This window comes from Maylandia zebra, linkage group LG13, assembly GCF_041146795.1.
Source record: "Maylandia zebra isolate NMK-2024a linkage group LG13, Mzebra_GT3a, whole genome shotgun sequence".
Lineage (NCBI taxonomy): Eukaryota > Metazoa > Chordata > Actinopteri > Cichliformes > Cichlidae > Maylandia > Maylandia zebra.
Genome location: NC_135179.1, coordinates 26934964 through 26961811, shown reverse-complemented (window position 1 = coordinate 26961811; position 26848 = coordinate 26934964). Strand labels below are relative to the sequence as shown.

The following is a 26848-nucleotide window of genomic DNA, read 5'->3' as shown; positions in this document are numbered from 1 at the left end:
GCATACTGCAGCTTTAATACATTGCTGTAGATGCAGCGCATTCTCAAGTTTATAAAAGTGTGCTGTCTGTGTGCTTTTTCACGTTTCCAGCCTCGTTCTTACAGCTAAAATAATTGTTCATTTTCAAGCTCGCTGCTGGATATAAGCTTTTTAATTGCGTAAACAATTCTCTGTGGATAGCGGCTGTCATTATTATTGACACGCTTATGTTCAGTGCCTCTTCACTGCCACGGCTAAGCGTCTTTGAAAATTTGCCAAAGAATCTCTTCTGTCAGAAATAAATAAAAATGTTAGCGTCACTGGAGAACAGGGATGTGCACGTGTGCATGGCGACACGGTGATAACACGTCATGAGTATTCCTCCTTTAAAATCTCATTTTAACGTTTCACAAGTCAAAGTCCATGTGCAGCTACAAGGGCAGCCAGAATTAAACTCTAATCGCAGCGAGTCACAGATTGGTGGACTCGATTCTGCCCCTGCAAACAGCAAGTTAATTACGGCGGGCAATTGTGGCAGCTGAATTCGAGAAATAATCTTTTAAAGGGATTCTGAGGAGCACACTTTAGACTGACACACTAACCTCTGTGGTGCATCCTTATTGCGCTATGAATAATTCATTACAGTAAACCATAGCTTGTCCTCACAGTAATTGGATAAGATAGACATGTGTGCATGTGTGAATGAGCATTTCATCAGAGCTGTCAGAAATGGAAATTAGAACATGCCATTGTGAGAGATAGAACACCTTTGTTGATTCCGTGGTCTGCAAGTCCCAGAGCCGCAGAGGAGGAGTAAGAGTGTTCTTGGATGCTCTGTGTCCTCATTGAGTCACAGATCCAAAAGGGTTTTAGCTGCCACACCTGTGTTATATTGCACAATGTTTCCAAACCTGGTGGCTGGCTATTAATAAAATATATTTTATTAATAGCCACCAAAATATATATTTTATTAAGGATTTTATGCTGATACCTAATGGCAGTCAGGGTGCCATTGCTCATCTCTGCATGAATATGCCTCCCCAGACCATTACTGACCCACCGCCAACTCAGGTCATGCTGAATGATGTTACACACAGCATAATGTTCTCCACGACTTCTCCTGACCCTTTCACGACTGTCACATGTGCTCAGAAAGAACCTGCTGTGAAAAGCAAAGGGTGCCATCGGTGGACCTGCCAGTTCTGGTATTCTATGGCAAACAGCAGGCAGTGAGCACAAGGCCCACTGTAGGACATCGGATTCTCAGGCCATCCTCATGAAGTCTGTTTCTGATTGTTTGGGAAGAGATATTCAACACCAGTGTCTTCCTTGCACAAAGGAGCAAATACCAGTCCTGCTGATGTGTTGATGACTTTTAATGATGTGCCATCCTGGAGAAGCTGGACTACCTGTACAATCTCTGTAGTTATCAGAAAGATCAGGAGGCAAAAATGTTGTTTGCACCCACTTTAACACAGTGATGGCCAAAACCATGGCCACACTCTGAAGTCTGTAACTCGTGTATTTTTATTTCTTCATTTGAACACAGTAACACACTTTAGTTTCTAATAAGTTTATTGATTGGTTTAAGTACATTTGTCCTGTTTGTAAGCACGCACATTTAGTTTACTTATGTAAGCATACCAGTTGATTACTTTGTTTCTTTTACCTGTTTCTTACCTGCCATGAACCCTGGGAGTTGCCAGACAAAAGGTGGTGGCCAGGGTTTAAAGTCCTTAAATACAAAGAAGGATAATTGGACCGCACCACCACTTCCTGCTGAAGGGGAGAATGTGTATTTTCTTTAATTAAAATTAAAAAAACGCTTTTGTACTTAATTAAATATTTGAGTTTCGGGTTAGTGGTTTTGAGTTTCTTCTTTGATGTTTAGTTTATTAACAAACTGGACTCTTCTGCATCGCTTTTGTTGTTTATGATTGTGTTTTGTTTAGTTACCCTGTTGTGTCGTAGTGGTCTGATCTGCAGTATATATACCCCTGTGTGTCGTTTCCTGTTTAGGTCAGTTTTGTTTGTTGAGTTCACAGTTGTTTGACTGAGTCTAGGTTTGTTTCTTTGACCTCTTTTATGAGTTCAACATTTATTACTTTTGTAAATATAATTTTTGGGTTAAATAAATCAATACCCTATTTTTCTAACAATTCCCGTGACTCCTCCTGTTTTTTCAACTTGGTCCATCACAACACATTACTCCCAACTCTCTAACCTGTAAAAGCGTATGCTGGTTTTCAAAAGGCACCGAGGCAGAATTGGCTGTGCCTAAATGGGACGGAGCTAACAGTGGGGAATTTAGCAGCAGAGGAGCTGGACTCTTCCACAGGCAACAGGGTGAGATAATGTGAAATGTAGTATTCATTTCATTTTAATTGCATAAAAGCGACTCAGGCAAAGTCAGCGGAAATGGAAGAGTTTATTTTTCTCAGTTATTTCCAAAATGTTTGTTTGCTTAAGTAGAAGAAGAAAAATCCTCTCTTATCATTTTGTTTGCAGAGATTCTTGGTTTATTTTCACAAATATTTCTGCTTGTTTGTGTACACATCCTCAGCTTCATTTCTCCACCTCAATTTTATGTATTTTCAGTGATATTTAAATATGTTTGTGTTTCAAGGTGTTGGAATAGATGTTGCTTCATTTTTCTGATCCCGCACACACACTCTTGACCTAAATCTCTCTTCACAGATGCAGTTTGAAGCTATAATGTCGGTGCATCAGCACTCGCTTTTGTGCACGTCTGTTTCTTCTGCCGATCTCTCTTCTGAGCCCCCGTCACTCCCCAACGGTTCTTTCAACTTCCCTGCAAAAGCTTTGACGTCAGCACAAACCTACTCCTGCACAAATGCAGATGCTGCCTGACTCACTGCATGCTAGAAGTGTCAAAGATTTATCTTTGTAATTAGTTTTTTTTTTTTCTTTTTTTTTGCAGATGCTGTCTTCAAAGCTTGTGGACATTAAATACATTCAAACACAAAGTCACCCACTGGGACCTGCCAGTGTCAGCTGTCTATTTTCTGCTTGTCTCCATCAGCCTCTGTCCTCACCTCATCCCTGGGTGATCTCATGCCACTTGGACTCTGTTTTCTGAATCTGCCATTAGAATAAGTGCTCATGCTCGGCTAACTTCTCTGCAGTGGTCATCATTATATAAATATCATATTTGCCAACAATGTCTTACCACCTCACTTTGAAACATGCACTGCAAGCAACCCCTCAGTGTCATCTTTGATGTCCTTCGCTGTCATGTGAGAAATGCTGAGGATGCTCGTCCACGTCGCATTAATTGGATTGATGTTCACAGCCTCACACAGGCGTGTGCATGTCATTATCATAAACGCGTCTTTAGGATTGGTGCTCATCCAAAAAAAATTTCATCTAAACTCCACACAGGGGAATCCGGAGGATGCTTCGCAGAGAAGATGATGGCTACTTGAAAACAATTTTCTGCAATTTCACACATTTGATTTGCATAATTAATATCTGAATTACCCTCTGTCTCACAGGCCAGAAAATCACGGCACCCCCGTCAGTAGGTTAGATGTGATAATTTATGTAAGTGCTTCCAGCAGCGCGGCACATCCCGCTCGAGGTGACTTACTACACGTGGCTCTGTTTGCAGATGAAGAGGCAGAAAAATGAACAAGAATCCAGAATAAACATCATAAAAAGTAATTGCTTAATTAATTGCTTCGGGACAAGCCTTCAGTTTGAGTTGCTGCTTTAATTCCGCTCCGGGTCAGCAGCTCCTGTTATAGTTTATCAGGCAAAAGGTTATGTATGTTTGTAAATTTGTCTCTGTACACAGCCACTGTGGATTCTACACCAGACGATCAGAAGTGATCTGAACGTCATGTGCACAAGTGAAAGGGTCTGGAGCTGACCTGGTTATTGATAGTTAAACTTCATTTAGTTACTGGTATGCCAATCAGGTTTGATTCAACATAACAGGATAGAAGCTGATTTAATGAGGGACTGTGCTTTTTATCTTTTCAATACTGTGGCACTAACTGTTCCTTCACTATCAGATCAGCTTGTGACTCAGTCTGAAAAGCATTTGAAGCCTACTTGTACACACTGGCATTTGTGTAATGCATTTAAAAAAATGGTCTCTATGAATAATGCTGCTCGGTTTTGGGGTTTTTTTTTGTCTGTTTGGTGCTTTGAAGCTGCTCTCTTGTGAATTTGTGAAGCACATTGTAGTTCTAGTGTTGCAAGAAATTATAGAAATAATATTTTAATTATTATATGTTAATCTCTAAACCACACACCATCACCTAATTGCAGCACATTGCTAAATATTTGTTGAATCCATACAGAATCAGCTGCCTCTAATCTTTGTGCTAAATCAGACATGTCAAAGATACTTTGAGTTTCAGTTTTCTTTTTTGGAAAATTGCTTCTACATTTTCAAACTTCCTCATGCTGCTTTCTCTTCTCTTTATCAGTGACCGTGCTCCTCATTTCACCTCCTCGTCTGGCGTTGGCCTGTGCAGCTGGCTGTGTGACAAGCCACGTTAGCCAGAGGATATGCTGCTCTTGTCTCCAAGGACACACTCTTCTTTCTGATTGACACACTCTTATTTTCTTTGTACAAATGAACGTTAAGTGCACTCACAGATAAACAACACGAAGTGAAGCGAACGTATAGTAAACACCAACGGTCTTTTGTTACTGGCCGCGAGCCTGTTCTAGGTTGAGTGGCAATTTATCAAAAGCTAATAGTTGCTCATGATTAATAATGGCATACGTTAAATGTGTTGTCAGAGGAAACAATGGCCTATGAGGAGGAAGAGGTGTGCACCATTCTTTGGTGTGTCTGCAATAAAATGCAAAAACATGGTGATTATATATCACTGAATTTAGCTCAACATCTGAGCTAGTGGATGCTTTCTGAGATATCTTCATCATATTTATCAGGATTCACTTTTTCCTGCAAAAACATCCTCCTAGTGCTCCGATAGAATGCCCCATTTGGTGTTTTTCCACCCCAAATTTACTTATTTTGACTCATTTCAACACATAAAGCATGTTTTGGAATGATTGTGTTAATTTTATTTGCTTTTTATATGCTTTTTGTAGTTTGGATAAAAAAGTTAAGATATTCAAATGATTTTGGGCACGATTCTCTTTCATAATATCCAGAGTGTCCTTACTCTGACAGGGTAAGGTGTCCTTGTCAGATTTGTTTAAACTTTTCATTCTGTTCAAAGACTGAAACCTTTTAACATATTATACAAAGGAGTGCATAGGAAAGAAATCCTGGTGTTGGGTTATTGATTTATACTGATATAAAACGCTGCTTCTTTTCATTTTTGCTTTTAATCAGCCTCCAAAATGTAAGAAAAAAATAAGAAATAAGTGTCATATTTAGACTTGGTTACTTTCGATCAATCACATCTGGTATCACTGACAAGACCAGCATGGTGCTGTGGATTGGATTTTTAGTCTGCAGGTTAGCTAGACACATGTTAGCATTAAAATCACAGAATTACAAATACATAAAAAACAATATTTTAAATAATAGGATCCAATCCCTACCAAACTAACTCCAGATAAGCCAGTACAAACATGTCAAACGAGCACACACGGTAATACTTGCTGTTTACCATTGTCTGCCTTCTCACACCAAGAAAGCCGGAATACCAGGTGCCATGGGATGAGCGGTAGGGTACAACCTCAGTCTGTCAGAGGGTTAACACAGAGAGACAGACAATCATTCGCACCTATGGGAATTTAGAGTCACCAATTAACCTAACCCCACCAACTGCATGTCTTTGGACTGTGAGGAGAAGTTTGAGTACCTAGAGAGAACAAGCACAGACACAGGGAAAAACATGGAATCTCCACACAGAAAGCCAGTTGTTGGATTCAAACCCAGGACCTTGTTGCTGTAAGGAAACAGTGCTAACTACTGTGCTGCCCTGCTTTCCAAAATCCTGAAAAAATGTCATTTTCATATATACTTTTTTGTTTTCATTTTCTGTTGACACAAAAGTACTGTAATTCAAAACACATTCCATTACTGCCACAAGTAACGTTAGCATACTTTCTCAAATGACATCTTATACATTTATACATGTGCTTTTGTGCTGCATGAAACATTTATGATAATTACCTACTGGTAGATCTATCCGATTGTTAAGTGATGACGTGACGAATCCTACTTCCGGGTCTAAAGTAGTCTGCGTTTAATATGGCTTTTGTGTCGTTAACATGTTTAATGTTATGTATTTTCTTCTATTTAATCTCAAAAAGCTCCTAAAACAGTCAGTGATCACTGTTGACCTCCCTCGGCTTTTATTACCGCTAATCATTTATTTAAGCTCAGTTTTTAAACCTTAGGATGTAACTACAGCTCAGCCCATGCAGCAGTATATGAATGACTAACCTCGTATTGTGGATGGATTATCTCAGTTGTTCTCCTGGCTGAAGTTTGGTCCTTTTACAGCATCCTGCCATGCGATTACATTTGTTCCTGACCACCGAGAACACTCACGTTAACTTTTATCGAGTGGAAAAAAAGTTAGCTTGTTTATATTATGCTATCATAGCTGTGTTGCTAGCGGTCACGTAGCACATCATTACATACCAGCTAACCAAACTTCAGTAACCCTACAAACGTCACTGCTGTTTAGTTTTCTGTCTTCATTTATGCTGGAAGTGATAACAGAGCTGTACGTTTTAATTTGTTTCCAAAACCCCGCAGTCAGGACATGCTATATTGTATTTAGATAGAAGCTAGCGAGCTAACTCCCTGATAACTTCTAACTCCGTTAAATGTCATAAATTCCGTTTTCATGGATGCCTGGATGTTAAACTCAATTGTTACACCTGGTAGAGCAGAACGCTGATCATTTTATTAAAGATGAAAGACTTTAGACAGTTTTTCAACTCTCAGTAATGCCATAGTGATCGTTTGATATATGGACCTGCAGCGGAGTTTAGGTCCAGACACGACTAGTGATGTCAGACTGAACAACCGGATACTGCTTGAGCTTGTTTTTGTTACAATTCTGCACACTCTGTACTACCTCAGTGCAGCAATCAACACAACCTCTCATAAATAAAAGTTTCCTTAGCAACTGAACTGTAGGAAACACAGAACAGCTTATTATAATATGATATAATATTTAGAAGACCTTCAGAAACTTTTCTTTGGATGCTACAACATTAATGGGCAAGTGGAGATATACTGTGAAATTATACCTTTAATGGCGCTAACACTTCAAGTTAATCACAAATGGATTCATTAACCCAAGAAGGGAGAAGTTGCTACATCATCTACGAAATTAATTTGGTTTAATAGTGCACACAAAACTAACACCTACACCTACTTTAGAATCACCAATTGACATGCATGTTTTTGGACTATGGGAGAAAGGAAAAACAAACCCACAGGCACATGGAAAACAACTCTCAGTCTGAAAAATCATCACACTGCTGCAATGTGGTCCTGCACTACTGCTCAGCAGTTTGCAGGGTCAGTAAACCAGCTTTGACCAAGCAGAGTGAAATGCACTGAAGCATTCAGATGAATAGACAATATTAAGTAACAATGTGTGCTGAGTAATAATAGCAAAAGATTTAAAAGAAACAGTCTGAGACAAGAATTAGAAGTTTAAAGCTACAAAGTAAGAACACAGTACACTAACAGTGAGGAGTTCTAAGACAAAAGGTCATAACAGACTAGGTGAGAACCATCCGAGCAACGGGACTGCAAAATCCTGGATTAGTGCGAGTTGGTGGCAGATAATATAGTAACTCTGTATTTCATGTTCATGTTCTGGAGGACTAGGAAGTCAGACAGGAAGTGGATAGAAACACACTCAGTATTTAAAAGTCAGGTAAATGTCACACGTCAACTGGAATACAACAAGTATTGACAAAGGAGCTATCCGCAGAATATCTCATTACTTCTATTGATGTTCTGGTTTTACTGCGAATGGTATATTCAATATTTGCCTGTGCAGTGCCTGTGGTTGATTATGTTGGCACTGCAGATTGATTGCTGCAGTTAAATAACCTCCTGAAAGACAACCAGCTTTGAACGCTCAAGGATTTTCTTTGTTAATCTTGATGCAGAGAAACACTGACACAAGAGAAAAATGTACACCAGCTCAAATACAAATGAATTACAGAATGGGGGATACACTGAGGCAACTTTTGCCGTTGACAAATACATTGCATTTACCTCCAACAGCCAGAAAGAAGAAGAGTCTGGCAGTTGATATAACAGCATGGCCCCTGCAGTGAAACTGATGATAGATAATGAAAAGAAATTAGAACTAGAACTAGGTTTTCCGACCCCCACTGCGTCGGAAAACCTAGATAGACAGGTGGGGGTGAAACCAGATAACAAAGTCAGAAGAGAGTGAGAATTTCGAGGCCATCCGATCCTCTTAGAGTCACCCTAGCTGTACAGCTAATCTCCTCATAATGAGACTAGGCTTCCAGCTATGTCCAGGTCAGGTTTGGGGTGAATGAAGGTTAGGCTAGCTCATCTGGAAAGTTACTTTTGATACTTTAAAAAAAGAATCACTTCATTACTTGCAAATTGTTACTGTAGTAAGTCATTATTAAAACTAATTTATTGGGAACTGATTTTTCACATTTGAAGGCTTGTTTGTTTACGCTACATATAGAAAATGATAATCTCAGTGTGAAGAAATGTGACCTCTGTAATGACGCACACTCCCCTTTTACGTTTGAATTAAATGCAGCCATATGAGAGGCAAATACAAAAGACATGCAAGCTAGACTGACAAACCATCCCATTGCTTAGTGGAATTAATTGCTTCCAGCAATGAAGCCCACACACTGTGATATCTCTTACCTCCATCTGGAGCAGGTGGGTGAGACGGAGGGAGGCAAGTACCTGCAGTTAAACAGCCATTTAGCATTCTGGGATGTAAAGCTCCCACTGTCATGCTGTCATTTAAGACCCCACTGCTTTAAATAATCACTGTCATTTATATCAAATTTATAGTTATTTACCTAAAGTTTTACAAACTGGGTATCTTGGTGCGATATTAGATGTGACCGTACATTTTGGTGCATCATTCAGTCACTTTTTGACACATATTAAATAAATGATGTTTACCTGGTTAGTAAGCTTTCAAACATTCAGTTTTGAACTCACTAATAGCATTTTGGCTGCTGCTACATTGCTTTCCCCCCCTTTTTAATCAGGAGCCGGAGTTCTAAATTATCAGCTGCAACTAGCAAGCTGTTTGGACATTAAGTAATTGAAATTTGCCAATTCCCCCACCCCCAGATCTCTATTACTGTATCTCTCAACAAACTGATTCAGCTAAATCTCATCAATTCTTAAAAAGGAGCCATTCAGTAAAATTATGACATCAAGGGAAAGTAGCTACTTAGTACACTGCAGGCTGCAGTCAAGAACCACTGATGCTAATGTGTAGTTTTTATCATGCTTTAGCATTAGGTAGCTGTGCTAAGTGTGTTAAAAAAATATCCTGAACACAAACATGGTGAAGAAAGCTGGATAGTCTAAATCCACATTTGGTGTTTTGTTCAAAAATAAATGTCTTTATCTCTTTTACAAAGACAGTTGCACTTAGATGGAGAGCGTGGTAGCTAATAGCCTCGCCTAGCATAAATACTACAGTAAGCTATTCCCGATATAAAAACCTGTAAAGACCTCAGTAGGAGATTAGAAACCACTGCTTGCATGATAACCATAGTAAAGGTTTGCAAATAATTTAGCCTACATTTTTAAAGTACTAATCACCTGCTATCAAATTTCAAAGTGACAAATTAATTTGATATTTCTGTAGAGATAAATCAGCCCTGAGTTTTTATACCCCAAAAAAACCAACTTTGCAGCATACAGAAATCTGTGTGTAGACTTATCTGGCATGAAGATTAAGAATGTACCATTTTTGCTGTGTGGCCTCAAAGCACATTAAGTTGAGCTACATTGTGTGTGTGTGTGTGTGTGTGTGTGTGTGTGTGTGTGTGTTAGTATTCTTTTAATGTATTATGGGAGCCATAGCTTCGATTATTTTTAAGACGCTGGTCAGATTACTAAAATTTCAATATGATTCTGTTTTTAGGAATATTATATGCGTGAGTACTTTGTTTCCTCGAAGAGATCGCTCTGTTAGGGTATCAGCTATGAGAAAACAATATTCCCTCTCTGGTTCTATAACTCAACTCCAAGAGGTGGTGAATTATTCAGCAGTGAGCTTCATTTTATAGAGAAGTGGACATATGGAACAAAGTCCTGAAAAGGATTATTTGAGCGCTTTCAAGTAAAATAGCAGCAGAGTGACCCAGATGCATACAGCTATACAAGAATTCATTTTTGGTTTTCATGATGCACAGTTGAAGCAGAACAGTGCCACGCAGCACAAAGTCCAGCCAACTGAGTTTTCTTGTAAAAAAACAAAACAACAGCAGCCTTAAATTTGGGCCTAAAATTGGGTCAGTGGAACAAAGATTTGACAAAAATTCGTAAGGAAAGTGTTATTTCTTTGTGAATCTGAAGGCTTAACTTTGTGCCTATGATTCACAGCTGGAAGCTCTTCACTGGGTCATCCCATGTTTATTTCATCAAATGCCTCTAACCTGACCAATTTCAGATCATCCTGAAAAAAAAAAAAGGGAAAAAAATATGCTTCTTAAAAGGAAAGTTGGATGCCATTATCTTAAAAATTAGTTGGGGTAAAGGTTCTTCAAATGCTTTATGGTATTTGTCTGGTAGCATGGCTCAAACAATTAGTGATGTGTCGGTCGCGAACGAAATGGCTCTTAGAGCCGGATCTTTGACGTGAACGACGCGAGCCGACTCCTTATAGCGAGCCGTGGGGTTTTTTTTTTCTTTCTCTCACCCTCTCTCTCTCACTTTTTTTCCGCTTCACTCCGCATGCGAGCCTTGTGCTTTGCGCTGGGAAGAGGGGGGAGGGGCGGTAGAGAGGGAGAAAAAGAACCAGGGACAACAACGTCACATTAGAAAGGTATAGTAATCATAAACAACTATTTTCAGTTGCGGATGATAAAGGATTCAGAAAGTTTATTCATGCAGGCCCATATGACAGAGAATGTGCATGTTCTTTTTGTTTTCATATTATAATTTATATTGTATTGTGTTGTGGTTTGCAGTGTTTTGTATTGTTTCACTTTAAATTTGTTTAAAAGGAAAAAGCTGAAAATTTAAATAGTTAAAAGTTGAAATGTAAATAGTTGTTTTTTGTATTATATAATTTATTTATTACATTTTATGAGGAGTGAATAAAGAAAAGTATATTTACTACAGGCCCCTAGAGACAAAGCACGTACCAAGTCCAAAACACATACAAACCTCAAAACACATGCAAATTCCAAAACACGTGAAACCTCCAAAACATGTACAAACTCATCCTGGAGCACACAACGGAAGTGCTCCAGGGTGCTAGGGGCAGTGTTGAGCTTTTGTTACTTAGTTGTTACACAAGCCAGGAAGTACCAACCCCAGTTTTGGTGTGTGGTAGTAACACGTAAATGAACTTTTTTTATTTTTTTTATTTGAATATATATGAGTGTTTGTGTATAAATAAACAAAGAATACACATATGCTTTCAACTGTGTAATTTAAGTGATCTAGGTAGCTCTGTTTTGGAAGTTCAGTTAACGCTAGCAATGTGCTTTGGAGTTTGCACGTGCTTTTTAGAGTTTATATGTGTTTTGGAGTTTGTACGTGCTTTGTCTCTAGGGGCCACCGTACAAACTCCAAAACTCGCCTTGAGGCGACTGTTGTTGTGATTTGGTGGTATATAAATAAAATTAAATTGAATATATTTATATATAAACATATATAAATAAAACCACATTTTTTACATTAGTAATTCCTTTTGTGCATAATTTTATATTGTTGTTGATAAATTCATTAAAGCAACAAAACAACCTGAAGAGCTGGTTGGGAGTCGAAAGAGCTCTTTCGGTTCTCTAGAAAGAGCCGGAATTCCCATCACCAGTACGGTGGCCGGCAGGCTGAAACGCGCTGGTAGTGATGCGCTGGAAGTACACCGTACTTCCCCTCACAGCGTCAACGACCAGAGCCAGGCTAGTCGGTTAATCCAGATTACTACTACTAATAATAATGATAATAATAATGATAACATTATAATGCTAATTACAATATACTGTAATTAATCATAATTAATGTTATTGTTGTATATATTTAAGAACACTAATTAGAAAATACAAATATATGTGAACATAAAAGTATATTTACATATTTTAAGTAATAAAAATACAGAAATGTAGATGAACAACTTTTAACCTGATGTCGCCTGTACCTGTAGCAGGCTGAAAGGAGAGAATTTCTAACATCTGCCCCCTGCTAAACCAGTTGGCGGCTACAAACCAGCTGATCCTCTAATGCAGGAAATGCAAACATGTACATGCAGAGGCGGAGCAAGAAGTGGAATGTATGAGGGAGCAGAGCTGCAGTTGCGTCCTCTTTGTCTCTGAAAGAAGATTCAGCCGAGTCCATCAGGTTTTTCTCAGCAACAGTGGTGAGTCACTCTGTTCATCACAGTCACATTGGTTCAATAGAAATGTCCTCATATAGCCACTGATCTACTGTAGAAACATGGAGCTGCTGTTTGAAAGAGTCTCGCTGTGGCACTGCTCAGGAGAATAAACCTCTGGGTGTCCACAAGTACCTCCTATCTCATATTCCTAACCTGCTTTCCTTGACCTCAATGAAAACACTGAGGTCAAGGAAAAGTTGTTAGGAGATATGATAAGGACTTAGGAAAAGAGAAGAGCTGTGCACTGAGAACTGCAGAAGACTAGAAAACACTGATCTTACTTAAACACCAGTGTTTTATGGAGGTCATAAAAAACAAACAAAAACCTAAGAAAGAGGCTCAGAGTCAGTTTGAGACTGAAAATTGTGCACAGATGTATTTTTGTAGCTGGCCTTAAACCATATGTGTGTAAGAGTTTCAATTTCAGGAGGACATTTAAATGAGTCATATGAACGGGGCTGGCTCTACACTGATACAAGAGGAGGCAACGCCCCTTAAGTCAAGCTTTTAGAAGTTGAGAAAGAACATTTCACTAGCTGGGCCCACATCCTCATTTTAGGTTTGACAGCGTTTTAGTAGTTAAAAGTGAATGCTTTGACATGAATTGAGCTGCGGTTTGGGGAAGACCTCGACGGAGACTGGCGATGGCTCCCGGGCCTGGCAGATCCCCATGTATTAAATAGAAATGAAGAAGTTACAGAATTGAAAACAAGGAGGGAGGGAGGGTGGGGCACGTAAACAACTTGCAGAACTGGAGAACTGGGGGAACCTGATGATATCCGGAAGGAGACGTTAGTGTGCTGCCCAACTTGCATCACGCATATATTTATTATTTTATGGTCCTAAGTGTGAGTGCATACACTCATAAAATGTTTAGTAACTTCAGATCCCTGCAACAAGCCCTGGTCCAGTTTACTTTGGTGATTTGGACTATTCCATTTCACAGCTGTTGTTAATTCTTTTTTTCTTTATCTCCTGTACAGGCCAACGCAATCTATTTGTCTTTTCAGGTTGTAGTTTTACACAACATTTTCAGATCCAATAGAAATAAAATAAGTGTTTCGTAATTCATTCAATTTGTTGTCTTGATTTATAACTGGCATTATTGTTTCATTCTATTATAGAATCTTACAAGAAAGAGGCAAAATTATATTCCATTGTGCTTTATTAGCTGCTTCGGTGAAAAACAAATCAACAATGCAAACAAAACAAAAAAAAAAACATATCAAAACAACATACTGGAAAACAGTTATTCATCACTTGATTGCGTCAATACAACACTTGAGCACATATATGCGGGACTTTTTGTGGCTGTTTTGATCTCACTCTCTCTCATAACCGAGCAAATCTCGCTGTGGTAGCAGGCTTAAACTCGGTATGACCCAGGTTGATAGAGGGGGCCCAGTCTGGATCGCATTCCAGCATTTTGTAGGCTGGTTTTCCTCCAAAACACAACAAACATTAGCTCGCAAAGCCACAGTAAACAAAGCAGCATAGTGCAACGAATTCAATTCAAATCAATATAAGACTTATTTGTAACCTACATCAACAATTATGTTATGATAAATTACGTAATAACTACAACAAAAGACTTACCTTTGTGGAAATGCTTGGAGCAGACTAACATGTGAGCTGGAGTGTTCTGGAACGTTATATTTGGTCTTCGAATGAGTGCAATCCAGGCCATCTGTCGGCTCTTTGTTACTTCGGAAACATGGCTTGAACAATTTTTCTTCAACGACGTAATCCAATTAAAACTGATCTCATTACCTGACGGCTTTCTGTGGCTGTCATGTGACCGGCTATTGCAGTTAATAATACAACAGCTTCTTGCCATTCTTTGTGTTTCTTTTTATCGCTGTGTGACTGTTTTCAGCGATAGTAGCTAGTACCACTTGTCACTCGTACCTACAATCCTTTGCGGCTTTGCCCCGGAAATAATGTCACATTTTCAATCTCTATTCTTTCTCTCACCCCGGTCTGGGGGAAGGGGCGGTAGTTACACTGGCAGCAGCAGTAGCACACAAACAGAGCAGGAGGAAGAGAGGGAAAGAGAGCCAGGGGCAACAACATCGACACATTAGAGAGGTATCATAAGGAAAATGAGTGACGCCAAGAAAAGAAGCAAAATCTGAAACCATTTCAATTTTACAGAGAATGCAAAGGCAGAGTGTAGAGTCTGCAAGAAAAGGATATCACAGAGAGCCAGCTCCACAAACAACCTGCACAGGCACCTGAGAACTGTCCGCCCATCAGTGCAATGGGAAGATCACACACAGACAGCTGAGTGTGATATTAATGAAGGTGCATTTTGTTTCTTTTGGTTTTGCATATTTTAATCTATATTTTATTGTGTTGTGGTTTGCAGTGTTTTGTGTTGTTTCGCTTTAAATTTGTTTAAAAGGAAAAAACTGAAAATTTAAATAGTTAAAAGTTGAATTGTAAACAGTTTGTTTTTGTATTTTATAATTTATATAATATAATTATAATATTTTATAATCTTTTTCATTTTATGTGGAGTGAATAAATAAAAGTATATGTGTTATTTATATAATAAACATATATAAATAAAAACACGTTTTTTTTTTACATTAGTAATTCATTTTGTGCATAATTTTATATTGTTGTTCATAATAAATTAATTAAAGCAACAAAATAACCTCAAGAACCGCTTGGGAGCCAAAAGAGTCGGCTCTCTAAAAAGAGCCAGAATTCCCACCACTAGTTTGTGCGCAGACTCACACAGCACTCCGCAGAGATTGCTCCCTGCAGCTAAACATCCAATCACTGTTAGTATGCAAATGAGCCAGTGTCAGGTTTCTCAGAGGGCAGGGCAGAGCAAAACAAACAACTTGGATATGGATGAATCTGTAAGGGAAGCAGGAGATTGTTGTTGTAGAGTGGATTGAAGAGAAAGGAGAGTGGAGCTGTTCAGCTGCAAAGAGAGCTCAGTTCCTTGCAAAACAAACAAGCTTAAAACAAGAAAAATGTTCAAATGTTCTGTTCTGAACCTGCTGTGCTCTACACATTAATTTTAAAATTGTAGGAAAAGACATGGTGATTTCTTTTATTACCATCGCAACCCTTTTTAGTTTTCTTAATATTGGCAATAGCAAGAAATGTTATTGTTATATTTGATATAGGCCATCCAATTAAGGTAAATGTCATGTTTTTAGTTGTCGGAATCTGATGAGAAATATTTTATTTAATTTTTTGTTGTTTTATTTTTCAGTTAACGTAGTCAGGGGGTTTGCGTGCCTCAATGACCTTGTTTCTTTGGAACGCACCTATCTTTTTGACTTCAGGCTGACTCCACATTTCCTCTTCTTATTAGTGCTTCTGTTTCCTTTAGCTCTTTCACATTAAAAGCAAAGCGCAGGCAAACTTTTATTGTGAAGCATTGAGAGGAAATAGTGTTTGTCACAGAGTGAGGAGAGTTTTGTTAGCTGAGCTGTCTCACATACCACCATTTTCATCATGAACAATTGAAACAGGAACAGGAAGTTAAATAAAGGGTGGTGCAACACCATCAGCAAACCTCATCTATCCATTTTCATGACTACTGATCAAATTCAGGCTCCCAGATGATACAGGTTGAGAGGCGGGATACACCCTGGACAGGTTGCCAGGCTACTGCGTGTCTAATGCTGCTGAGCAAACTCATCCTGTAAAGTCTCATTTGGACACGCACTAATAAAAATCTGAACAATGCAAAAGACAACAAATGACAATTTCTTAATTGTATATAGTTGAATTTCAAAATATTGCAAACAACATATGTTGAACACTTTTAACATGGATTTCTTAGAAAAAATGAAGAAAATACTTTTTCCTTTCAAATTTCATTCTGAACTGAGCTACTGTGAACAAGTTTACCACTACACCAACAATATCAGTAGACTGTCATCAAAGATGAGGGTGAGGACCCAGGTACTGACAACACAGGGAGACAAACAAAAGGCGGGCCGTTTATTTAGGCAAAATACACAAGACTACAAAAATAAGAAAAACTAATAACTAATGTAAACTGGGAGAAGCTAAACTCAGAGCACCGCACAAGGAAGGCGGAAAAAACTAGAGACTGGGAACATGGGGAAGATGAACAGACAACCTGACAATGAGCAAAGGGAAAGCAAACTGAACACAAAGCATGTGAGACAGGGGACTGTCAAAATAAAACAGGAAGTGGCACACTTCACAGGTGAGACACAGTAACAAGAACCTAAAGACTAATAAAACAAGCGAACAGGAAACACAAATGATTAAACCGGGAAGAGCAAGGAAACAGAACCATGACTAACATCAAAGAATAGAAACCTAACCAGAACATCAAACACTGAATCGCAGACTCCGGACCAATAGATCAATATTCTGGAGTTTCCAAGTTCTACTCAAATTCTACTCAAATTTTAACTGAGAACACGTTTTGTTGTTTTTAGAACATTTGCTGCTGCTTTACTTTGCTCAAGAACGTTATGGTCCAAGAACCATCAGAAAGTAGAAACTCTGCCAATCATGTCTGTTGTGGCCTTGACAAATGGCATCATTCTGGTGATTTCCACATTTTTCACTCTCACCTGGAGGTTTGTTAATTCAGAGGGTTAAAGTGCTTCATCTGCTCATCACAGCAATAACTCAAAACGATTAAAAGACTGACACACTCCTTTTTCTTTCTTCTTAAACATGCAATTCAATTAAAACTTATTTTTCTTTTCCTTCTCCCTCAGAGTGCAGACATGGCTGCTGCCAGTAACCTGCAATCTGAAGATCAGTTTCTGTGCTCCATCTGTCTGGATGTGTTCACTGATCCAGTCAGCACACCATGTGGACACAACTTCTGCAAAAACTGCATCACTCAGCACTGGAACACTAATGGCAGACATAAATGTCCTATGTGTAACAGAGTGTTCAAGAGACGACCCGAACTAGACATCAACACTTTGTTCTCTGAGATGGTTGCTCAGTTCAGACGTGAAGCTCAGCAGAAAGCCAGCAGCAGCAGCTCAGAGCAACAAGCTGCTAAACCAGGAGAAGTTTACTGTGACGTCTGTACTGGAACCAGACTGAAGGCCCTGAAGTCCTGCCTGGTGTGTCAGACTTCCTACTGTCAGACTCACCTGGAGCCTCATCTGACAAAGAAAGCTCTGAGAGGACATCAGCTGATTAATGCAGTGGAGAACCTGGAAGACAAGATGTGTAAGAAGCATGAAAAACCTCTGGAGTTGTTCTGTAAGACCGACCAGACATGTGTCTGCATGCTCTGCTCTGTTTTAGAGCACAAGAACCACGAGTTTGTTCCTCTGAGAGAAGAATATGAAGGAAAGAAGGCAGAGCTGGGGAAGACAGAGGCTGTGATTCAACAGATGATCCAGAAGAGACAACTGAAAATTCAAGAGATCAAAGAGTCAGTGAAGACGAGTAAAGGTGCTGCAGACAGACAGAAAGCAGAAGGTGTTCAGGTCCTCACTGCTCTGAAGGAGTCTGTTGAGAGACGCCTGAAGGAGCTCAAAAAGGAGATCGAAGACAAACAGGAAACTACAGAGAAACAGGCTGAAGGTCTCATCAAAGATCTGGAACGGGAAGTCTCTGAGCTGATGAAGAGAAGCTTTGAGGTGGAGCAGCTCTTACACTCTGAAGACCACCTCCACCTCCTCCAAAGCTTCTCGTCCCTGAAAGCTGCTCCACCCACCAAGGACTGGACAGAGGTCAGAGTCCATCCACCATCATATGAGGGGACTGTGGTGAGAGCTGTGGCTCAGCTGGAGGAGACACTCAGGAAAGACTTGAAGAAGCTGTTTGAGGCTGAGCTGAAGACGGTCCAGCAGTATGCAGTGGATGTGACTCTGGATCCTGATACAGCGTATCCTAATCTCATCCTGTCTGATGATGGGAAGCAAGTATACTGTGGCGATGTGAGGATGAATGTTCCAGACAACCCAGAGAGATTTTCTGCTTGTGTTTGTGTTTTAGGAGCGCAGAGTTTCTCTTCAGGCAGATTTTACTTTGAGGTTCAGGTTAAAGGAAAGACTGACTGGGACTTGGGAGTGGCCAGAGAGTCGATCAACAGGAAGGGAAATGTTATGCTGAGACCTCAGTATGGTCTCTGGACTGTAGTGCTGAGGAATGGAAATGAATACAGAGCCTGTGCAGGGCCTTCATTCCGTCTCTGTCTTTATTCTGGCCCTGAGAAGGTGGGGGTGTTTGTGGATTATGAGGAGGGTCTGGTCTCCTTTTATGATGTAGGTACTGGAGCTCTGATCTACTCCTTTACTGGCTGCTCCTTCACTCACAAACTCCACCCATACTTCAGTCCCTATCTGAATCAGGGTGGTAACAACTCTTCACCTCTGATCATATGTCCTGTCAGTCAAACTGAGTCGATCAATGACTGATTTTATTTGATGAACTGATTGAAGTAAAGGTGGCACCTGTGTGTTTGGCACACCGTCTACCGCTCTTTCTTATTTGTCTCATTTTATTATTTTTAGCCAACGTTGTGCAAGATGTCAGTTCCACGCTGTCTTATGATCACCTGACGTTATTGAAAACAGGTTCATCCACCAAAGTTTTAGTTCAGCTTGATGAAGCCAGGGTTCTTTGCCTCCCTATCTGGAAGCAATACCATCGTGCCGGTGTTGTGCCATTCCAACGCCACCAGCTACGTGGAAGCGACGCAGGATACGGGGTCCCCGTGGACGTCGCCTCGTTAAGCTGAGAATCTGGATTTCTTACCTTCCCCACGATCTTCACTCCATTCGTCAATCTTTTCCATGACTCTTGGTGCCATCGCTTGCTCTGGACTCTGTGGACTCCTGGTTGGTTCCCGTTGTCGGCTCTATCGAGAGGAGCCCTCTTAAATCCTTCCCGTCGACATCTGCGTTGGCGGGGAGCGGATCAATCAAACCTTTCGACCGGTGGATTGGGTAGTTGCTCCCACAGAAGTCTATGACCCAGCTCCCCTCAGGTTGGGTTTAATAAATGCCAGATCGGTGGCAAACAAAACTTTCATTTTGAAGGATTTCTTTTCTTCCCATGCGTTGGGTTTCCTCCGTCTGACTGAAACTTGGACTTCACCTGGTGAGTTAAGTGCCTTTTCTGCCGGCTGGCTGTGCTTATTTTAGCGCCCCGAGAGCTTCTGGTGGTAGAAGGGGGTTAGCTGTTGTTTTTAAAGCACACTTTGATTTTAGGCAGCTATCCTCACCAACACGCTACACCAGTTTTGGACTTTGTGTGAACTAGTGAACTAAGCCACTCGCCTTCGTTGCTGTATGCGATAGTTTACCGGCCTCCTAGAAATAATAAGGATTTTTAATACGAGTTTTCGGACTTTCTTGCTGACTGTGCATCATGGTACGACCAGATCCTGCTGCTCGGTGATTTAAATTTTCACATCTGTTGCCCAGGGAAGCCACTGGTTAAGAACTTCATGGACTTAGTAAACTCTTTTAATCTTGTTCAGTCTGTTAAAGGTCCCACACATTGGACTTGGTGTTATCTTATGGGTTATCCGTATGTAACTTACATGTCGAGGATGCCTTATTCTCTGACCATATGTCTGTAACGCAGACACTAAAGCGGTTGCGCCACAATGTCATGCTAAAAAGAATGATTCTTTAAAATACAAGGGGGAGCAAGCGAGTCAGATACCAAGGGCACACAGATGAAGCAGGGGATGTTTGGGCCCTCGCACAATATGGCAATAAAACAGGGATGATTCTGTCATTGACGTTATTGGGCTCATGGAAATCACTGTATGTGAATACAGGTTTCTGTGTCACTCACAAATACAGGTTAAAGTGCTATCATATAAAGAAGAAGCCATAAGTGAATGGTGCCATTTGCATGCTAATTGTGAATACATTCATTCAAAGTCATCTTAGTGGAAACCAACTTAAGATGATTATTACTTTCAACATTAATTTGAGTGTATAAAGGTAAATCTAGAATATAGAATAGATCGAAAAAAGCTTAATGCACAAATTTTCTGTGTGGTGTTTAAATATTTTCTTGCAAACCTGTTTTTAAAAATGTCTCTTAAACGTTAAATATATAACCACAAGACTTGTTTGATGTGTTTACTACCCTTTTTTCTAGTAAGTTGGTGAGAGTATGTAGACTAGACCATTAGTTGTACCCCCACAAAAACTACAGACTTTTGTCTTCTGTTTTTTCCCATCATTATTAAATAAGCATGCAAAGTTTTACCAGGGTTGATTAATTATTGCATGTGCCTGTCAATAATAATACAGCAGATAATCAGTTAATAAACGGCAATTGCCATAAGGGAATTACACACCTTGATTTATAGTTAATGTTAATGAGTAATGAAGTAGGAAAAATCCATTAAGAAGCTGCTTGGGTCTGTTAGACAATGTTCCAAATTTTATAATTCTGGATAAAGGAAGAGGTAGCTGTAGAAATCTAAGCGCACATCTTTTAAAACATCTGCTCTAAGGATTTTCATCATCCACAAAAGATCTAGGTCAAACTTGTGAATATAGAGCAATGAATGTGTCTCGAAGTGCTTTGTGGGGGCAGAGCTGAGTCTGAGCCCTGTTTGAAATCTCCCAACCTCATTAGGAACTGGCTTGCTTTTGGGGAATCGGGTCTGTTCTCGTGCCTGCCTGTGAGGAGTAAGACTCTAAAGGAGCAGGTTTGGATGCTTCTTTGATGTTCGCATCGAGGGGATTGTGTGTTTCTTGCCAGGAGATTGATCCACTGTGGAAACTCATCTCTTCTGAACTCATTCACAGGAGCAAACACAAGCACAACAATATACCTAAATATCAGAATCTTTTTCAAACCACACAGTTTTATAAGTAGTATCAACAACATATTCTGTGATTATTAATTTGAAAATCCAGGGTGAAGCAGCAGTTTTACATTTTATTTCAGGCTTTGTTGCCTAGTCCCTTAAATTGGCACATTGTAATGTAGCAGTGAACAGTTATCTTGATTAAAATGTAGTGTCTGTTTTGGTAATGACATACTCGCTAACAGCAGGTGTTTCCATCTTGCTGGGATTACAGGCCTAGACTGTGTGCAGGATGGAATTTTTCTCCCTGTTTAGTGTCATAGTGATGAGTCTCAGAGGAAAAGTCTTTGATGGGATAATGAATTATCTTTATGGATAGTTGTTTGTGCTGGAAATGACCTGCCCATGTAGTGTAGTTCTGTGTTAGAGACGAATGTCGATAGTGACAGGAGCAATCTTGAAGCAATGAAAAAGGATGAAAGTAGATGGCTTTTTTCCCCTTGCAAACCCAGTTATTTTAAAGAGGGGTGCAGACTAGTTTATTTCAGGTTTTAGGACATGGTAATAGCTCATGTGGTTCATAAGTCTTAAAAGTGTTAAAAACTGAGCATTAATAAAACTAAACTGATAACAATCTTTCTTTACTCTTCATTTAGATTCGCCTCACGGTGCTTTGAATGCACATCTTTTCGGTCTCTCTTGCAAAGATTTACTGTTATAACCATGGCAAAAGTCCTTGAGTTTAATGGTTGTTCAAAGTCAATTTCAGAGCTAAAGAAGGTAACCTCAGTGCTTCATCAATCTCTCATCTCCTGGCAGCAGTCTTCATGCTATATCTGAATGAGTAAGCAACACCTTAACAATCCTCCCTGCTGCCATCCATCCATCTGTAAATGAGGGAAGCACCTGTTATTCTAAAATTAGTAACAGTGAAATGACTAGCTAAAAGTGCATGGAAACCTGTCTTTTGCGTACGAATGGTTGAAAAATGTGCCGTCTAGCAGAGTGAGAGATCGGTAGGCTGATTTCGATGTGTGAAATAAAAAACCTGTTTGTTACAGCTTGCTGGAGGTTTTAAAGACCTTAATGGCGTCATCAAGTGGGATAGGTGCAAACTGACAAGTAAATTTATATTTCTTAGTGTGTCAGCTAAAGTCAGCTTATAGTAGTCTCCCCAGATATATTAACCTTATATTGATTAAAAATCAGAATAGTGTACTTACTACCTGTTTGTGCTCTTAAAGCTTTTCAACAAGTTCAAATTTTGTCTACATGATTTTTTATTATTATAATTTTTAATATGTTAATGTGTTTATAAAGGTTAACAGTGCACATGAAATACTGGAGCTTTTACATCAGACACTTAATGTGCAGAGTACAACATGGTTTTTAAACTTTCAGGGTTACATGTCTATGTCAGGTGACATGATCTTAGCATGCTATTAGCTCCTCTTGTGCATTTTTGCTTTTTTTGCAACAATGTCTCCAGTCTGTTTGTAGTTCAGATCAAGCAGTCTTTTAAAATAGGTGTTTAAAATTGCTTTTTCTCTGAAGCAATATTTCCACGAAAGGTGTCCAAGTAGATCAAGCACTCACAGCATCTATACCTAACAAAAGTTTTTTCTCATTTCCTTTAAAGATTAGTATAAGATTAGAGCCTGACCCAGTCTTGGTTCTAAAGATAATGTCTCATATCATCATATCATAGTCATATCATTTTTTAAAAACTGACAGTGCCTCAAAGTCTCAGTAATTAACATGTTGAAAGGAAACAGGAATATCAGTCTCAATTTTATGAAACAAGCTGTTTCTCTTTTTTTAAGCAAAAAAAAGCACCTGTAAGTATAACGTATTATTTATACTCCATACTTGATTTATAAACACCTATACATTTTTGATGGTGTCATCTCAGAAGTCCAGAAGGATATATAAACCTATGGCTTTGTCTCACATCCACATATTGGTCTTGATTTTAGTGATTAGTTCCTGTGACCTTTGAAAGCCTTGTACTATTGCACAAAGGCACAAAAGGGCTATTGCACTATTGTATATCATATTCTTTAGAATCTTTATAATACTGTACAGTTAATCCTGAGTGAAATAATGACACTTTTAGTTCCTGTATAAGAGGTGATCACTCTGAGTTTATAAAATAGGCTAGAGTTTGACAAGATTTGCCTTGTTTGCTGTGTTCATTGACGCAGGTCACTCTTGTTTTTGTCCACATTACAAGGTTCAGACTAAAATCTTGGATGGGTTGCCATGAAATTTGGGGGAGATGGCTACACAGTTTGTTTTTTCAATTTTTAAATTCAATTCAATTTTATTTATATAGCGCCAAATCACAATGGGTAGACCCTACAATAATACATACTGAGAAAAAACCCAACAATCATATGACCCCCTATGGTCAAGCACTTTGGCGACAGTGGGAAGGAAAAACGTCCTTTTAACAGGAAGAAACCTCCAGCAGAACCAGGCTCAGGGAGGGGTGGGACCATCTGCTGCGACCAGTTGGGGTGAGAGAAGAAAGACAGGATGAAAGACATGCTGAGGAAGAGAGACAGAGATTAATAACAAGTATGATTCAGCAGAGAGGCCTATTAACAGACGTTCAGTGAGAAAGGTGACTGGAAAGGAAAAACTCAATGCATCATGGGAATCACCCGGCCGCCTACACCTATAGCAGCATAACTAAGGGAAGATTCAGGGTCACCTGGTCCAGCCCTAACTATATGCTTCAGCAAAAAGGAAAGTTTTAAGCCTAATCTTAAAAGTAGAGATAGTGTCTGTCTCCCGAATCCAAACTGGAAGCTGTTTCCACAGAAGAGGGGCCTGAAAACTGAAGGCTCTCCCTCCCATTCTACTTTTAAATACTCTGGGAACAACAAGCAAGCGTGCAGTGCGAGAGCGAAGTGCTCTAATGGGGTGAAGTTTAGAATAATATATGTGCTATATATGTGTCAGGCCAGTAAAGCAGCAATTTATTTCATATGCAAGTGATAAGAGCTGGGTCTATTATGACCTTAGGCATAATAGCAATTTTCAGGGGAAGTGTCAGTAAGTAGCCAAGCCTGAAGGCAGTGCATCAGGTGAGAAGTTTAATGGTGTTGTGCTAAGTTGGAGCCTTCCGAGCCGAAAAGTGAAGCATGAAGACGCTTTGATTGAAAAGTGAGCCGACACAAACATGGCAGCTGTCTGCTGCCGCCTGCTCTCACCTCCGCTCATCAGAGTCACTGAACCAGACCTCTCCACACTATTTGTGGTGCGGCTGCCTTTTGGAACATTTTATTCAATTAGCAGAATAATAAAATAACCTGCTGTGTGTGGCTGATATTCCAGCTTAAGCTTCAGAGGATATAATAAAACAGAAAATATTTGTAACTGTGCATTTCACTCATGCAGTTCGTGGATAGAGCTTCGTATCAAGCTTACTATCATTAGCTCATACTTTCACACTCTATATCTAAATGTCACTTCTAGCTCCAAAAATAACAACATGCTAGTGGTGTAAATGCCAAAAGCTTTTTTTTTATAAAGTGTTGAGCAGTGGCATAATTATGTTTCAGTCTTAATGTATATTTTCATTCCTACAGAAGTTTAAACTGTTTCTGTGTCCTGACTAACCAACACCAGGCTGATGTTGGAGTTTTTTAACAACATTTCTCTTTTTATAGCTAAAAACTCATAACGCTGCTTTGGTTCTGTCACATCACTTGAAAACATAAACAACAAAACCTTTTTATCATTTTATTCATGATGTTTGTCACAAAATGATGCCAATAAATCTGCACATTGTGTCATTAACTGCGTGCACAGCAAAGTTTTATTTAAGATGTACCATATTGAGGTCATTGGTCATTACAGACAACAGAATATCTGAGGGAGTTGACCTGCTGTATCAGGCAGATCTATGAGCCATTGCTTTTGTTATGTACTGACGGTCATTTGCAGTTGTTACTGCATCAGTGCATCTGTAGAGGCCCATTTGTTAGGAAACTAATATCATGAATCACTTTTGCAAAAGTTAAGTTTGACCCCCTGATGTGATTGCATCCTTGACATTCTAATTATAGTTGATGAGCTCGGCTGGGAGATTAAACGCATCTCTGTCTGATGTTGAAAAGGTGTGTGTCTCTGTGTAGGATGCACAAAATGTAATAATGTTACACACAGTATTTAAGGTAGGAAATTATGCACATTTATGATCTGATGTCCACCTACATCTGTATCTACATTGCACAGCAATGCCTCGATTGATACTGTCACAGCAGTTTCATGCAGTCTTTCATGACTAGTGTACTGTGACTGAAAATTAGGAGCGGTGGCTTGTGCACAAATAATCTTAGCTTTATTTCAAGCCAAGTTCCCTCTGACTCCTACGTTGGTTTCAAACAGGGCTGATGCAGGCATCCTGAGAAAACAGCAACCGAAACAGAAAATAAACTGAGATCAATACGCTGCTCGCCTCTCACATGATGACGTGATGGGATCATGTAACATTTGTGGCAGTTAATGTCATTACTACAGTTGTCAGAGCCAAAGCCAAGGACAAAAGAATTCAGGGAAGGAGTTCTATGGGTGTAATGAGGTGAAACAAACACTTTATGTTTATGATCTTTTAATCTCTTCTAACATTAGGAAATACATCAATCAATCAATCAATCAATCAATCAATCAATCAATCAATCAATCAATTTATACCTAAATACTTATAGTTTGTGGCACACTTTCAGATTTCTTAAAGCATAAAAATCTGGAGGGCATGTGAACCTGAGCATAGAAAGTCCCTGTTTGCGAAGCATGCCTGTCCTTCACACCAAGCACTCAGTATCAGCTGCGAGTGGGACATGAGAGGCACTTTAGTCGGTGCTTTGGGAAGGTTTACAGGGAAATGGCATCACTGGTGGACTACAAGCTCTGAAGCATTGATCCAAGCTGCCGTGCAGGACCTCCACCTGGAACAGTGGGGCAATAACAGCTGTCTAGCGTTGGGATATTTAAAAAGGACATCGTTGAAATAAGATCAGCAATGCAGCTCTTTGCATGCCTGGATATCTCCCAGTGCACACACTATGGGATAAATAAGGATGTTCACTTGCATGGAAAAATTTAGTGAACCAGAGAAACCAGTGAAATGATGTTAACTCACTTTAATTAATTAATAATGTGTGTAATCTGTAACAGTGGGAATCTTTTTGTGAAGATTATGTTGTAAGTAGCACCCCGAACCTCCTATTATGGTTATGTATCATTATGTTCCACCTTGTAAGTGCTTTTCCGAGTCATTACGTTTGCTGCTATTCATTTATTATAATTTCATAGCTTTGTTTATTTTCAAATAACAGATCTCAGATTGACTGATTTAATGAAGGAAGCCCCATCACTGAGACACTGGAAAATCTAATGGATTATAATCAATTATTACATAAAAAAAAGATTTTTCACTCCCATTAATAAATAAATAATAAATAACTACTAAAAATGAAGCAATAATTTCAAGTTCATTTGACCAAATTCCATTAAATGTAATATTTTACATTGTACTTATGCAACAAAATGA

At 39.4% G+C, this 26848-nt stretch overlaps 1 protein-coding gene across 1 annotated transcript; it reads left to right on the top strand.

Annotated features, from left to right (window-relative positions):
• Positions 1–12446: 12446 nt before the first annotated feature.
• Positions 12447–21848, top strand: LOC101465973 (E3 ubiquitin-protein ligase TRIM21-like). The gene is made up of 2 exons (XM_012920013.3): positions 12447–12512; positions 17258–21848. Exon 2 carries the CDS (start codon positions 17267–17269, stop codon positions 18920–18922), a length of 1656 nt encoding a protein of 551 aa, XP_012775467.3. The 5' UTR covers positions 12447–12512; positions 17258–17266; the 3' UTR covers positions 18923–21848.
• The last annotated feature ends 5000 nt before the right edge of the window (positions 21849–26848 follow it).